At 46.8% G+C, this 14,406-nt stretch overlaps 6 protein-coding genes across 6 annotated transcripts; 2 read left to right on the top strand and 4 right to left on the bottom strand.

Moving 5' to 3' along the window:
* Window positions 1-726: 726 nt before the first annotated feature.
* On the bottom strand, window positions 727-2,735 carry N7478_012683 (arginyltransferase; the record flags this gene model as incomplete). The annotated part of the gene is made up of 8 exons (XM_056928893.1): window positions 727-852; window positions 926-1,191; window positions 1,272-1,337; window positions 1,419-1,516; window positions 1,567-1,971; window positions 2,031-2,216; window positions 2,284-2,359; window positions 2,678-2,735. The coding sequence occupies 8 exons, from the start codon at window positions 2,733-2,735 to the stop codon at window positions 727-729; spliced, it is 1,281 nt and encodes a 426-aa protein (XP_056772255.1).
* A 1,138-nt stretch (window positions 2,736-3,873) lies between these two features.
* On the top strand, window positions 3,874-6,384 carry N7478_012684 (threonine/serine exporter family protein; the record flags this gene model as incomplete). The annotated part of the gene is made up of 1 exon (XM_056928894.1): window positions 3,874-6,384. One exon carries the CDS (start codon window positions 3,874-3,876, stop codon window positions 6,382-6,384), a length of 2,511 nt encoding a protein of 836 aa, XP_056772256.1.
* Window positions 6,385-6,477: 93 nt separating this feature from the next.
* Window positions 6,478-7,132, bottom strand: N7478_012685 (uncharacterized protein; the record flags this gene model as incomplete). The annotated part of the gene is made up of 2 exons (XM_056928895.1): window positions 6,478-6,972; window positions 7,037-7,132. 2 exons carry the CDS (start codon window positions 7,130-7,132, stop codon window positions 6,478-6,480), a joined length of 591 nt encoding a protein of 196 aa, XP_056772257.1.
* Window positions 7,133-8,456: 1,324 nt separating this feature from the next.
* N7478_012686 (Sensitivity To Red Light Reduced-like SRR1) lies at window positions 8,457-8,903 on the bottom strand (the record flags this gene model as incomplete). The annotated part of the gene is made up of 1 exon (XM_056928896.1): window positions 8,457-8,903. One exon carries the CDS (start codon window positions 8,901-8,903, stop codon window positions 8,457-8,459), a length of 447 nt encoding a protein of 148 aa, XP_056772258.1.
* Window positions 8,904-9,228: 325 nt separating this feature from the next.
* cym1 (pitrilysin family metalloprotease cym1) lies at window positions 9,229-12,414 on the top strand (the record flags this gene model as incomplete). Its single annotated transcript, XM_056928897.1, has 2 exons — window positions 9,229-9,608; window positions 9,660-12,414. The coding sequence occupies 2 exons, from the start codon at window positions 9,229-9,231 to the stop codon at window positions 12,412-12,414; spliced, it is 3,135 nt and encodes a 1,044-aa protein (XP_056772259.1).
* An 830-nt stretch (window positions 12,415-13,244) lies between these two features.
* On the bottom strand, window positions 13,245-14,081 carry N7478_012688 (uncharacterized protein; the record flags this gene model as incomplete). Its single annotated transcript, XM_056928898.1, has 1 exon — window positions 13,245-14,081. The coding sequence occupies one exon, from the start codon at window positions 14,079-14,081 to the stop codon at window positions 13,245-13,247; it is 837 nt and encodes a 278-aa protein (XP_056772260.1).
* Between the last annotated feature and the right edge of the window lie 325 nt (window positions 14,082-14,406).

Below are 14,406 nucleotides of genomic sequence, written 5' to 3' on the forward strand. Positions count from 1 at the left end.
CATAGCATATCTTTGTTACCAAGTGTCAACATACCAACCATGTAGTTGCTGATGAGAACATTTTGACCTGAATAATGAGTCGCGATAATGTAGTCCTTCTGAACGGGGAATAGATGGTGGGACTTTTGAAAAGCCAAATTGTCTGTAGAGTTCTTGGGTCTTGTGGAGTTCAAAGTTTGAATATGGCTACTAGTAGCAGAACGAGTTTCCTTCTTGTAGGATTGATCAGGTGCTACAATGATCTGTTTATATTCCACAATAAGAAATTGGAGTTTGGAAATTGGTATAATGAATGAGGATAGTCACTTGATGTCTCTCAAGTGAACAAAAGCGGAAAGTTTTGCAACGTTAATTTCCTAATCCAGTAAGGGGGGTGTTGCTGATCTTCGCCCCAAGTTGGGGGCCGCGTAATCTCACGCCTGACGCGAGAAAACATGAAATAGTATACACGACTACCAGGATTAACGTTAAAATCAAGGAAACGGAAATTGAGATAGAATAAGAAAGGAGGTCATGTACAATCATTTTATCTCGCGAAAAGATTTCCCTGACTGCTGCATCCTTCGTACCCAAATGGCCTTTTAACTCCTGATAGAAATGGTTTCCACACGAGGCGAAATAGTCTACAATGAGACTCTAACATGACAGGAGATAAGGACCGCCTATTCAGCTGGTTGCTGTGCCTCAACTTACACGATCCATCTCGTTTTTGATATCACAGTGCGCTCAATCAAAAAGCACCACTGCACTGTTCCGCACGACTGACGGGCCCAAAGCCGCCGCCAATTCAGATATAATACCTCTTAATGATTGAGGATTGTCAATCGGCATATCCTCCCAGCCAACAAGGTCCTGCAGATAGTCAGAAACGGTTAAACACAGTGAATAGATGATTCAACAAAGCTTGACGGAATGTAAAACATACATTCATTTGGACGAATGTTCCATGATACAGCAAATACCATTGGCTCAATCTCAAGTCTTTTACTTCGTCTCGAGTGAGAACACCGGGCATGTTGATATCAAAAAGGGAAAGTTCCTCTTCATTGACGTCAGGGTCGAGCGCGGAGGTTGGCTTTGAATCTTCCCCTTCACGAGAGGCACGATCTTGTGATAGAGAAACATAGGATTTCTGGTCTAGTTTCTCGGACAGTTCGCCATCTAATGGATCCCATGCGTATGATTCCGGATCTGTTTGGTAATTATTAGCATATACTTAGGAAATGACATTGATTGGTTCTGGGCACCCAATAAAGGTTCTGTCTACTTACCAAGGATGTACTGTGGGCGATAGTTTCCCTTGTAACGCATCTTTTGGCAGCTATGAATGTAATAACCTGTGCCTTAGGATTAGCATGAATAACATGAAACAAGTCATTGACTACTGATGTACTAGTAGAGACCTCGGGATCACTGACCCATATAGTAGGAGGAATATTGATTCTCGATCGCGAATGCGATTTCACGCAATGCAGTCAGTTTTCCAAATTCCCACTGTTCGTATTCAGGATCGTAGCTTTATAAAGTCAGCTAAGTTCATGCTATAACACTTATCAATATACCCACAAGACATAGACTGAGCTCACGCCGCTAGGCACCAAGTCCAGCACCGCAACAGCAATAAGTTTCCCATCTAAGCGATAGCATTGATGCCACGAGCCAAGTTTCTTCTCTGAGCCATCTTTTTTCGTGGATGAAGCGGGGGACCGCTTGATGCCTGAACAGAGAAAGTTTTGGAAGTCTTTTATTTTCCAACGAGAAACGTCTTCCTGATGAACTTTCATCTGGTACCTCAGAAACAAATCAAACTTCGCTTGCGAGACCGAATCGCCTTCAATGTTGACTTCAAAGCGATGTGCGGGCTCTAATGCTCGCTTTGTGCCCGGGTCAATTGGCCGCTTCAGGTTTTCATATTCGATCTCATGGACCGCGGCCAGGAGATCAAAATTACACTTGCGATATTTCTTCTCTCTGCATGAATTGTTAGCTATTATGAACTAGCCCCGGGGGAAAAGCAGCGACAAACACACGCTCGGGAACGAGGACTCAAACGAGCTACTTTGCGCATGTACTCAGGGCCGAGAACGAATTTGTTCCAGCGATTGATGGCTTTTCTCTGGTCGCGACGGGGGCGAAAATCGGACGCCTCAAGTCTTAGTGTGTAGTGAGGACAGCAAGATCGTTGCAGATTCTGTTTGTAGTAAAGCGTTCCCGATCTAGAAGGCTGTGAGCGATTCAATTGAATAACAAAACTTGCGATGGGACTCCATCAAATAGGCATACCGTCTCCATCCACGATCGATGAGTTCCCCATAGTGCTCAGGCTTCACAGCCACTGAGCTAGTGTAGTATGAGGCGCCTTGTAAATGATTGTTAGTGAATATTTCTTTACACTTTTGAGGTTATGCGGGCAAATAATAAACCGAAAATACAAAAAACTAAGAAAAAGATGATAGGAAAGCATACTCCCGTTTTCTGATTTGCAATAACCACACGAATTACGCTGGTAGCCTGCCCAATACTGTATTAGTATTTATTTGACGTGCTGGCAAGATATACAACCCCCATGAAGTCAACACCGCCGCCTACCGGCAGCTAAAAGACACAGATGGAACGGTCACGCGGGGACACTTCTCTCATTTGGTCGCGGTTCATGTGGAGTCACAATGGAACGTACCTAGGGGACGGAAAAGCGACAGCTGTCGCGCGCGTTCAGCATCAACAGGCTCTGCCATTGGGGAAGTCTCAATGACTGTTCAGAATGATGGACGGGGATGATTGGGGCCCTTATTATGAGGCGTAAACAAGCTCAGTAATGTTGCAGTCGAATTTATTTCTCCATCTCAAATGAGGTTCACTAGGGATGCCAGCTCATCTGGGGCGGAAGTGAAACTCGGGAACGACAGTCTTATTGATGCCTTATTGGTGCCTTACTATTATCTAAACCGCATTGGAGCTGATACCCGCGGCACCACTGACACTTCTAAGGTTTATGTTAACAGTGGACGAGAGCGTCCTATAGTCAAGAAAAGGTCTTGGATCATCTATTTCATCCTTTATGGGACCTTCCTCTCTATCTGAATGGACGCGTTCCCGTCAGTTCTTGCAACAATTCGATGTTCAATGAAAAACGAGACCACCGTCGTAATATTTCGACCATCTCTTAAAGCCAAGAGGCCGAAGTGCCCTGTCTTGCTCGTGACAACATTCTAATTAAAGTGGATATGTATCTCTCGCATTTATTTAGCGCTAAGTTGCATCTGAATCAGAAGGAAGGTGGCTTCTCTCCCAATCTCCGTGGCCACTTTTCAAGCCTTCCAAGCTTTCCCTCCCCCAAACAACTGGTTTGCCCCCCGTTCAATTCCGCAGGCTTGGACATCGGCCTTACGACTAGTAGCAATGCTGCAATGTGTATCTATGTAGCACTTACGCAATAGGTGGAGGTTCAGAGGATGGACATCATGGGTCGAACCCGTCGGACAATTATTCCGTCGTCGAAAAGCGTATGGTGCAAGTTTGGACTCGACAGGGAAAAGTGAGCCGATCAGCGCCTTTTGGGTTGGTACAACTGAAACGTATACCGATAACTTGAAGAGGCGCTGATGAGCTCATTGGAGTGGCTGAAATGGCCACTTGAAGAAATTGAAGCGCCAAACCAATTTCGCTTGATCGACATGCCTGGCTTGCTTCTGTTAACTGGTCTTACAACTTTGTCTTGGCAATTTCAGTATATTTATACCGTCAAGGCCAAGTGCGTGGAAATTGGAGGCAGTCGATTCCACAGCATTGAAGACAGGCAACCACCACAACCACGGAATCGTATGTGTTGTTTTTTTGGCAGCAGACCACATCAACACCTATAGCTTGAATCTCATGTCTACCCCAGAAAGCGGCAGTAATTTGTCGTCGAGCGACATCGGCAGCAACAATAGTAGGCTCCCCACGGAGCCTGCAGCGGTTCCCTTTGATGAAGAGAACCACCATACCGAGAGAACTACAGCCCTGGAGCCAAAGCCACCGAGAGTGCACTTTCGGTCATCTGCAAACACTGGCGCCTCCCGCGATGCAGCTCGGCAATCGACCTTGAAAGACTCTCCCCCTGGATGGGATGATTCCCGAAGAGAGGATCAGCCTCACAACCCCATAAGACCATACACCCATGAATCCGCGGACGTTGCCGACACACCATTGGGTAGTCAAGCACCGCTCACCTCCCAGGCTGATGGCGTGGCCCCCGATGAAAAAGTGCCAGATGAGCAAATACCAGAAACAACCAACAACAATAATATCAAAACTCTCCCAAATACCCTCAACTTTGACAATGCGAAGACTCGACTTCGTTCTGCAAAAGCGAACTTGAAACAAAAAACGCGAAACTTGGGTGAGCGGCTGGGTCGGCCTACACACGGAGGCGATGATCTTGGATCGGGTATGTACCAAGCAGACTGGGCCACTGGTAGTGAACCTCCGCTGTCAGACGTGACAGACGATAAACATAAGACTTATGAGCAGAAGCGTCAGCATCAAGCCACAAGTAGCTCCGAGGCTCATCGACTCGTACGCGATTTAACGCAGGATCATTCCGCGAAGCGCCGAAAGACCCGTGGACGGCCTTACCCACATACCGGTACGGAGTCAGTTGGAGGTGAAAATGAATCAAGCTTAGAATCCAACCTACGATATCGATCTGGTGGCGGTGGAGTTTTATCTCAACTGATCAAACTGAACGGTGGATCGCAGCAACAAGGGAGAGGTTCTCGAACTTCTAGTAAGTCATCAATGGAATCCACATCAAGTACAGCATCGTCTACGGGTTCCGGCACAACGACGCCAAAAAAAGATAGGCCCAAATGGTACAAAAAGCCGCCTAACACGTCAACTTCCACACTGATTGGGGCATCGGGTGTTATGAGTGGAGCGAGCACACCGGTTTCCAGTGAAGTAATGTCGGCTGCATCAAAAAGGCAGGGCAAGCAATCTGACCGCAAGGCGCGACGTGAGGACGAAATTCGGATTACCATCCATATCGCAGAGATAATCTGTCGCCAGCGATATATCATGCAACTCTGTCGGGCACTTATGTCATTTGGAGCACCAACGCATCGATTAGAGGAGTATATGCAGATGACAGCCAAGGTTCTCGAGGTTGATAGTCAATTCTTATATCTACCAGGATGTATGATCATGTCATTTGATGATCCGTCCACGAGAACGACCGAAGTGAAGCTTGTACGAGTTGCACAGGGAGTGGATCTAGCGCGTCTATCAGATACCCATCTTATTTATAAGAATGTGATCCACGATGTTATTGGAATTGCGGAAGCGGTCCAAGAGTTGGATGATGTGATGAAAAAGAAGCCACGCTATCCGAAATTCGTTGTGGTTTTAATATATGGATTGGCAACAGCAACAGTCGGACCCTTTGCATTCAATGCGCGACCCATTGATATGCCGATTATATTTATCAATGGATTACTTGTTGGGGCTATGCAACACCTTGCAGCACCTCGGTCGGTACTATACTCGAATGTATTCGAAGTAACTTCGACTGTGTTAACCTCCTTTCTGGCCCGCGCATTCGGCAGCATTCCACAGTCTGTCGTCGATGGTAAGAGGCAGTACTTATTCTGTTTTTCGGCTATTGCGCAAGCTTCGATCGCCTTGATTTTACCTGGGTTCTTGGTGCTCTGCAGCAGTTTGGAATTGCAATCCCATCAAATTATTGCTGGCTCGATTCGGATGGTGTATGCCATTATTTTTTCTTTGTTTATCGGGTATGGAATCACGGTCGGTACTACAATATACGGCCTGTTAGACAAAGGAGCCGTGTCAGACCTTAACTGTCCCCAGCGGGGCGCATTTCCCAACCCATATGTTGCCCGTTTTCCATTCGTGGCCATTATGACTGTCTGGCTTCTGATTATCAATCAAGGTAAATGGAAGCAGTTGCCACCGATGACAATTATCGCGTTGTCGGGATACACAACAAACTACTTCAGTACCAAGAGGCTGGGGTCGAATTCTCAAGTTGCTAATACTGTTGGTTCATTTACTGTGGGTATCATGGGCAATCTTTACAGTCGGCTGTGGCACGGCCATGCGGCTACTGCAATATTACCTGGGATCTTTATTCTCGTGCCTTCTGGACTTGCGGCCACGGGTTCCTTGATCACGGGAGTACAGTCTGCAGATGAAATTCGCCAGAACGTTTCATCTCATTCTTCGCCAAGTAACACACCAGGAGCAGGGTTGTCGAATACCTCAGTCTTTACATTGGGATTTGGTATGATCCAGGTAGCAATCGGCATTACGATTGGATTGTTTATAGCAGCACTGATTGTTTACCCATACGGAAAACGAAGGAGCGGGCTGTTCAGCTTTTAATAGATCATGATTTCATGCGTCTTTTGCTTATTCGACAGTAATCCTCTGCATGTTATTCCCAACTTCTATCCGTAGATCTATTTCAGTTTGAGTTTATTTGTTTCGATTGGTAGAAGGTTCATATTTCCACTCAGCATCCAGAGTCTGAGCACCTTCAGGCTCCATATCCTCAGCCGCGCGATCGGCTTTATTGCCACGAGTACCGCTGGCAGTCTCCTCTTTTTCGATGCCGCGTTGGTTGGGGAATGTGCGCTCAACCCCACGGTTTTGAATGGACCCCCCAAGGCCCTCAAGGCCCGCAGATTGCTTCTTGCGTCCATGGGCGCCATCATGGGCGAGCTCGACTCCACTTTGCCCTTGGAGAGGCTTACCAAACCCGGCATACACATCCTGCGATGTGGCGCCAGTCAGAGTGTTGCTGACGGATGTACCCTGACCGCTGAATGTATTGGGGTTATTTGTTTGGCTGCCGATATCATTGACATTCGGAGTATATGAGTTGCTGGCGGGGGCAGTGCCTGGAGGAAAGGCCTGAAGATGATGTTCGGGGCGCTTATCAGCCTCGTTAACTTTGACACCTGGCTTGTGCTAGATAGTTTTTTATCGTCAGTCAGCGGGTTACTAAAAACCGGCGAAGAGCGTGCAAACTTACGCCTTTATCAGTTATGGGGCCTTCGGGGGCAATCGAGGGCTTGAAGCTGCCCTGCTTGTCGTTGGTGACGGAATCAACATTATTTAAAGTGCTCATTTTGTAGTACACGTTGGTCACAATGGTATGGAGATGAATTTTCAAATGGGACGTCTTCTAGATTGGAGATGTCGATGTAGTGAAATGTGAAAAAATGTATATTATTCGAGTTGCATGGCAAGCGCGGCTTTATAGGCGCCCATGAGCGCCCATAGCCGGTCTAGTAACTAGTCCACATTGACATGACATCAACTTGAAGCTTCAGGGCAATTGATTTCAAATTCACATGATACCTAGTGATAACTAATTGAGATGAGATATGGTGGCGACTACGTCGTAATAGACTACAAGTATGCATATTTTACATCTTTGACTATAGTGGAGCAATCGGTGCGAGTTTACATGTTAACGGCAATGGATGCCGTATACTAGCGTGATCGGTCGATTAATGACATCAAATTAAGTGGAGTACAGAAAGAAAATCATGTATGTACATACGGGATTTCCTTGAAATGGATCCTAGCATTCCTTGATTTAAGCACTGGCATGAATTAATGGTGAGTTAATTGGTTTACGCAGTAGGAATGTCGATGATGTAGCTATGCGAAATTGATTGGTGGACGAGTTACCGGCCCATCGCAAGCGACACTCGGGCTCCAGCTCCGAAGGCTATACATGCCTACTAGTATTGATTACTATCAGTAGCTCCAGGGTCGGGTTCCAATCCTTCAAGTTTTGCTGGACAGAAATCATGATTGTATGTAGTAGTATTTTCCGATTGACTGTCGAAATCGAGAGAACTTCAAGTTGAATATTTATGCAAAATATTTTCCCCAGATCTCATTAAATTCCACATATACATTGTTACAAATCACTATTTATAGAGCCTCACATGCCACATCATTCCAACCTTGGGAAATAGTATATCCTCGTCATCCAGAATGCATGCTCGTTGGCGGAGAACGGCAGTAATGCCCTAGACCCCATACTCCCAATAAAAGACTGGATAACCTCCGACTCTGTATCTTCCAGTGGACCTCCAAATAGGATCCCAGGTTTTGAAGGGAGTACCAACTCCAGATGCTGTCTCTCCGCGCCAGGACAGAAGAGAAGCGTGTTACATGTAATGTACCCAAAGGCAGCGGGATGTTCGACAATTGTCATTCCGATTGACTCAAGGAGAGCGCAGTCCAATTTATTGAAGACAGGATCTTGTATATATACCGGGGTAGAGATGGAAGTTATAGAACCTGACACGTGAAGATATGCAGTGTTAGTGTATATAGTATCCGATCAAAAATAGAGATAAGGTAACACAGATAAATAGCCGGATTCCAAACGGAAAAGGCTAACTTGAAAGCAACAACGAAAGAGAATAAAGAAATCACTCACAAATTTCCCTCTTTATACCCTCCAATGCTGCAAGTTGATACATCGATACACTCCGCCGATCAACCCATCCATCTCTCAAAAATCCACTCACACTTCCCAAGCCAATACAGACAATCCTATCAATCTGATTGCTATTTCCTATCTTCAACAGAGTCTCCTGGCATCCCTTCCAAGTCTCCGACTCAAGCCATCTGTCCCGATGCACCGCATACTGGCTCTCTAGCTCCCCCAGCGTTAACCGCGCCGGCGCTTCAGAAGGCCCTAGCATAAGTTCATCAGGCTGTGCGGCGCTGTTAGACGAACTCAGTCGTGCATTTGTTAAATTTACGCGCCGAGCATTGTTCCTTGTTGTAACGTGTGTCCAGCCGTCATCGCTGGTTATTTGGTGGCGTTTTTGTGGAAGAGGGTGCTGTTTGCGGGTGCGAGAGGTGTGAGGCATTTTGGACTTGGTGGGCAGTATATTGGTTTTTAGCGGATTTTCTTTATATATTTCATTGTATGAAGCTGGTGTTATGTGGTCTTTTTGTGCTTTCTTGAAGATTCTGGCTCCAGGGCTGCATTTAATTTGGGTTTTATCGATAAGGGCATCTGGGACTAAGCCCGATAAAGATAAGGAAGCGTATCGTCTCGACTTCATGTTGACCGCCCAGGTCAGGTGATCGATCCGGGCCGATCACATCACGTGATCACAATGCATCGCGTGTCGAAAGTTGGTAGGATCTTTTGACGCCTGCACTTCTTCTATCTAACATCCTACCTACGTTATGTTACGCTCATCTATGGGTTCGGGCAGGGCCCGGATTCCAAATTTGCGGCCACCGTTTTTAACTCGTGCTTCCCGTCCCAGCCTGGCCGTTTATTCGGCGTGTGCAGCGTCAAGATTCAACTCTTCTGTAACAAATCTGGACAATTTTCCGGGAGTGGGCGACAAGTTGCATGGATTCACTGTTCGCGACAAGAAACATATCCCAGAGCTGCACTTAACGGCAGTCCAATTGACTCACGACAAGACCAACGCAGACTACCTCCATGTGGCGCGAGACGATAAAAACAATGTTTTTGGAATTGGGTTCAAGACCAATCCGCCTGATGCGACCGGCGTGCCCCATATCTTGGAACATACTACCTTGTGTGGTAGCGAAAAGTGAGCAATACAACCCATGAGAAGTCTATCCTCTCTAAACTATGATCCTAGGTACCCTATTCGCGATCCTTTTTTCAAGATGCTCCCTAGGTCGCTTTCGAACTTCATGAATGCCTTCACCTCTTCCGACCATACTACCTACCCATTCGCCACAACCAACTCACAGGATTTTCGGAATCTTCTGTCAGTGTATCTCGATGCCACATTAAATCCCCTTCTCAAGGAGGAAGATTTCCGTCAGGAAGGGTGGAGGCTTGGACCAGAAGACCCACAGGCCCTCTTGGCTACACCAGACCAAAAGGCCCAGTTAGAGGATATCGTATTCAAGGGTGTCGTGTATAATGAGATGAAGGGTCAGATGTCGGATGCCAACTACCTATACTATATACAGTTTAAGGAGAGCATATTTCCAGCCATCCACAACTCGGGTGGAGATCCTGAATTCATTACCGACTTGACTCACAAGCAGCTATACGATTTTTCGAAGCGCAACTACCACCCAAGCAATGCCAAAATCTTGACTTACGGTGACATGCCTTTGAGTAGTCATCTGGAGCAGATTGGGCCCGTCTTGGATGGATTTGAGCTTGGCCAAGCTGACAATGATGTAAAGTCACCGCGGAGCCTCGACAAACCCGTGAATATTACTGTCCCGGGACCAATCGACACATTCTCCGGCGAGGATAAGCAACACAAAACCTCCACTTCTTGGTACATGGGTGAATCAACTAACATTGTTGAAACCTTTTCTGTTGGAATCATTTCCTCGCTTTTGCTTGATGGGTATGGCTCTCCCATGTATCGGGCGCTCATCGAAAGCGGCCTTGGTTCCTCTTTCACTCCAAACACAGGTCTTGATTCATCCGGCAAAGTCCCCATATTCTCAGTTGGCCTTACTGGTGTAAGTGAGGTGGATGCATCCAAGGTCAAGCAAGTGGTCCAAGAGGTTTTCCGGGAGTCTGTGTCTGCTGGATTCAGTGACGATAAAGTGCGAGGATTTCTCCATCAGTTGGAGCTTGCGCTACGACATAAGACCGCTAATTTCGGGATCGGTGTCATGGAGAAGACCATCTCTTCTTGGTTTAATGGATCTAGCCCGATGAAGGAGCTGGCCTGGAACGATGTTATTGAGGAGTTTAAGAGAAGATATGGGCAACCTGGCTACCTGGAGTCCCTTGTTGAGAAATATCTCTTAAATGAGCGCTGCATGACATTTACCATGGTCGGCTCCCCGACATTCAACAAGACCTTGGATGAAAAGGAAGCCGCGAGGAAAGAATTGAAGCTCGCTAAGCTCATTGAGCAACACGGCACAGTTGAGAACGCTGTCGCTAAGCTGAGCGAAGAAGAATTAGAGCTTCTCAAGGTACAGGAAGATGCCCACAATGCGGACTTGAGCTGCCTCCCTTCGTTACGCGTGAAAGATATATCCCGCCAAAGAGAACACAAGCCCATTCGAGAGTCAACAGTTGACGATGTCGATGTGGTTTGGCGTGAGGCTCCCACCAATGGATTGACCTACTTTCAAGCCATCAATGTCTTCGAGAACCTTCCCGATGATCTTCGCCTCCTAATGCCCTTGTTCAACGACTGTATCATGCGACTAGGCACCGGAAATCGATCCATGGAGGAATGGGAGGATCAAATCAAGCTGAAGACCGGAGGAGTATCGACATCTAACTTTCTTGTATCGTCTGCAACCCACTTGAACCAGTTCAAAGAAGGTCTCAATTTCTCTGGATTTGCCATTGACAAAAATATTCCTGAAATGTTGGAGATCCTGTCGACTTTGGTAGCGGAGACAGACTTCGCCAGTCCTTCGGCGCCAGCTATGATCCAAGAGTTATTGCGACTCGCCACGAACGGGGCACTTGATTCTGTTGCTGGAACCGGACATCGCTATGCCGTCAATGCAGCTGCTGCAAGTCTCTCCAAAAGCTTTTGGGTACAGGAACGGCAGTCTGGTTTGGAACAGCTGCAAGCTACGGCAGTACTCTTGCGAGATGCAGAGTCATCTCCTGAGCGTCTCCGTGAATTGATTGATAAGCTGCGTCTTATTCAGTCATTTGCCATCTCAAGAACATCCAATTTACGTGTGCGTCTTGTTTGCGAACCTGAAATGTCAACCCAAAATGAGTCTGTATTGCAAAAATGGATGGCAGGACTGCCTCAAGTTCGTTCACCTCAGTCCACTTCATCCACAAATCAGTTCCAGTCATTCGAGAAGGCACTCTACGACCTTCCTTACAAGGTCTATTACTCTGGCCAAGCTACACAGACGGTCCCCTTCGTTGACCCTTCCAGTGCTCCTCTAACAGTGCTATCTCAGCTTCTCACCCACAACTACCTACATCCTGAGATTCGAGAGAAGGGTGGTGCATATGGCGCTGGAGCTAGCAACGGTCCTCTCAAGGGCATTTTCACATTCATGAGTTACCGTGATCCCAACCCCATGAACACTTTGAAGGTTTTCAACAATAGCGGTCTATTCGCCAGAGATCGTGTATGGTCTGAGCGAGAGATCGAGGAGGCCAAGCTTGGTATCTTCCAAGGGCTTGATGCTCCTGTGAGTGTGGACGAGGAAGGAACACGTTACTTCATGAGCGGCGTCACCCATGAGATGGACCAACGTTGGAGGGAACAGGTACTTGACGTGACCGCGAAGGATGTGAACTCGGTTGCGGATCGATTCCTTGTGAACGGATCTCGAACGGCAACTTGTGTTCTCGGTGAGAAGAAAGATTGGGCTGATTCCGAGTGGGAGGTGCGAAAGCTGTCCATGGGTCAACAAGAACCCTCACAGTAATGGTCTCAACCCATTCGAAGGTAATAATGGGGTGTGATTACCTGGTGTCTGCACACTTCCCCGTGTATTTTTAATGGTCCCGCATGGTGGTATCTATGCATTCCCCTGTACATAAATGTGTATACTAACTATCTACATGACATGATCTGTCTCCTCTTCTTCACTGCGCCGGATTTTTTCTCCCACAGTTCATTTGAATTCATTCCTAAAGTTGCCTCCAACGCGCTACAAGATCTATACGTGCCTAGTTGCACTTGAGCTCATCACGTCTTCAACCAGCCATTTCCATTGGTTGATAGACGTGGCATACATTTCATTTTCGGTTTCCACCGATTTGATGCAAGCGCAAGAACAGTAGAAATGTGAGTCCTTCTGTGACACACTTCCTATCTCCGTTTCTCAGACCCATCTTGAACCTTTCAGCCTACGCATGATGGACTAAAAACGTGAGAACATATGGGTAACTCCAAACGGATATCCTCGTGTATACATACTACCACGGTGCCATAACCTAAAATATAGGGTGACTCCCGAATGCAAACTCATCTCATCGAATCCTTTTAGAAGAATTTATCAATACATGTAATTATATCACAATATAATCTAGGCATCTCTTAAAATAATTATTTTCCAATGTATAGATAGCATGGCGTAGTAAAAGCAAGAACCACTTGAATGGTTTATTCATGCAATGGATATGATTAATACATACCGCAGCGTCAATTATGGACAAGCCATCATCGCAGATTCTGTATGATGCACCCAAGAAGTCGATCGCTAATAGGACAATATATCCAGGATGCAATGAGAGAAAAAGCGCAAAGCTTACTTTACTCCATCAGTTCAACAGGAGGTCGAGAAGTTTTAGGCGGCGTTTTTTTCGCCGACATTTTGACCGGACTCATATGCGCATCGATATCGATATCGATATCACCGTCACCGTCACCGTCACTCTGTACACTAACATCTTCAACCAATACAGCAGGAAGATTGGTACTATGGCCATGGTCGTCGGGGTGGTAAATGATAGTACTGCTGCGACTACGCTGCTGCGAACCCGCAAGCGGCCAACTTGGAGTCCTCGTAACCGATGATATTGAGACTGGAGTGGCAGGATCTACGCCTGCAGGCTCCGCATGGTCGGTTTTCAGCATACATAAAGCGCGCGCAAGGTCGTCAGCATGCACCTCTTTGTTAGGTGGGTCTTCATTGCGCACGACCCAGCCATGCGGGGGACTAGGTGGTGGCGAAATGAAGAAAAGCTTGTCACTTTGTGGCGCCTGCAACAGCTTCGGGCCCTCTTCACTTAGAATTGGGGTGGGCTCGCCGAAATAAATCTTTGGGGTTATATTATGATTTAAGAGGTTCGTGCCTTCTAGCATCTTGCGGATGGTTATTGCGTCGGCATCGGTGTGGAACGAGCAGACAATGCGGCGAAGGGATGGAAGTGGAGAGAATGAGTTCAGTGGAGCCACGGCCATAAGGTTTTCGCGAATTTGGTCTAATGAAGGTGGTTGGAAGAGGATGAGGTTGGTGAGGTTGGTGATTAGAAGTGTGTTCGAAGGCGGCGACGGTTGGGAGAGCGGGGGTAGGCTGTTAATATCGATGGACAGGGAATGTTGAGACGATGACCGAGACCTCGGGTTATTGGCCACTGAATGGGCCATTTTGTGAGGGTGTCCACCTGGGCAGCAAGTATCTGGATGAGCAGCTGGGTAAATAAAAGGACCTCGGAGTCGAATTATCAGATCCATGAAAGATAGAGTGAAAGCGGTGAGCGATAAGGTGATAAACGATAATCGATAAGCCACGAGATAAGGGAGGGGTTGGTGGCCGTGAAATTCAAGCATCACATTACAATAGTTACTATGACCACCTAGACAGGGTAGAAAGAAAATAAGTGACCATCTGAAAGCCTGACAAGAATGATATCTGCAATTTGACAGCAACTTTGTATTATAACCCTATTTCACACAATAAAAAGTCGACGCC

This window comes from Penicillium angulare (assembly GCF_028827245.1).
Source record: "Penicillium angulare strain IBT 27051 chromosome Unknown utg000012l_segment0_segment0, whole genome shotgun sequence".
NCBI classification, from domain to species: Eukaryota; Fungi; Ascomycota; class Eurotiomycetes; order Eurotiales; family Aspergillaceae; genus Penicillium; species Penicillium angulare.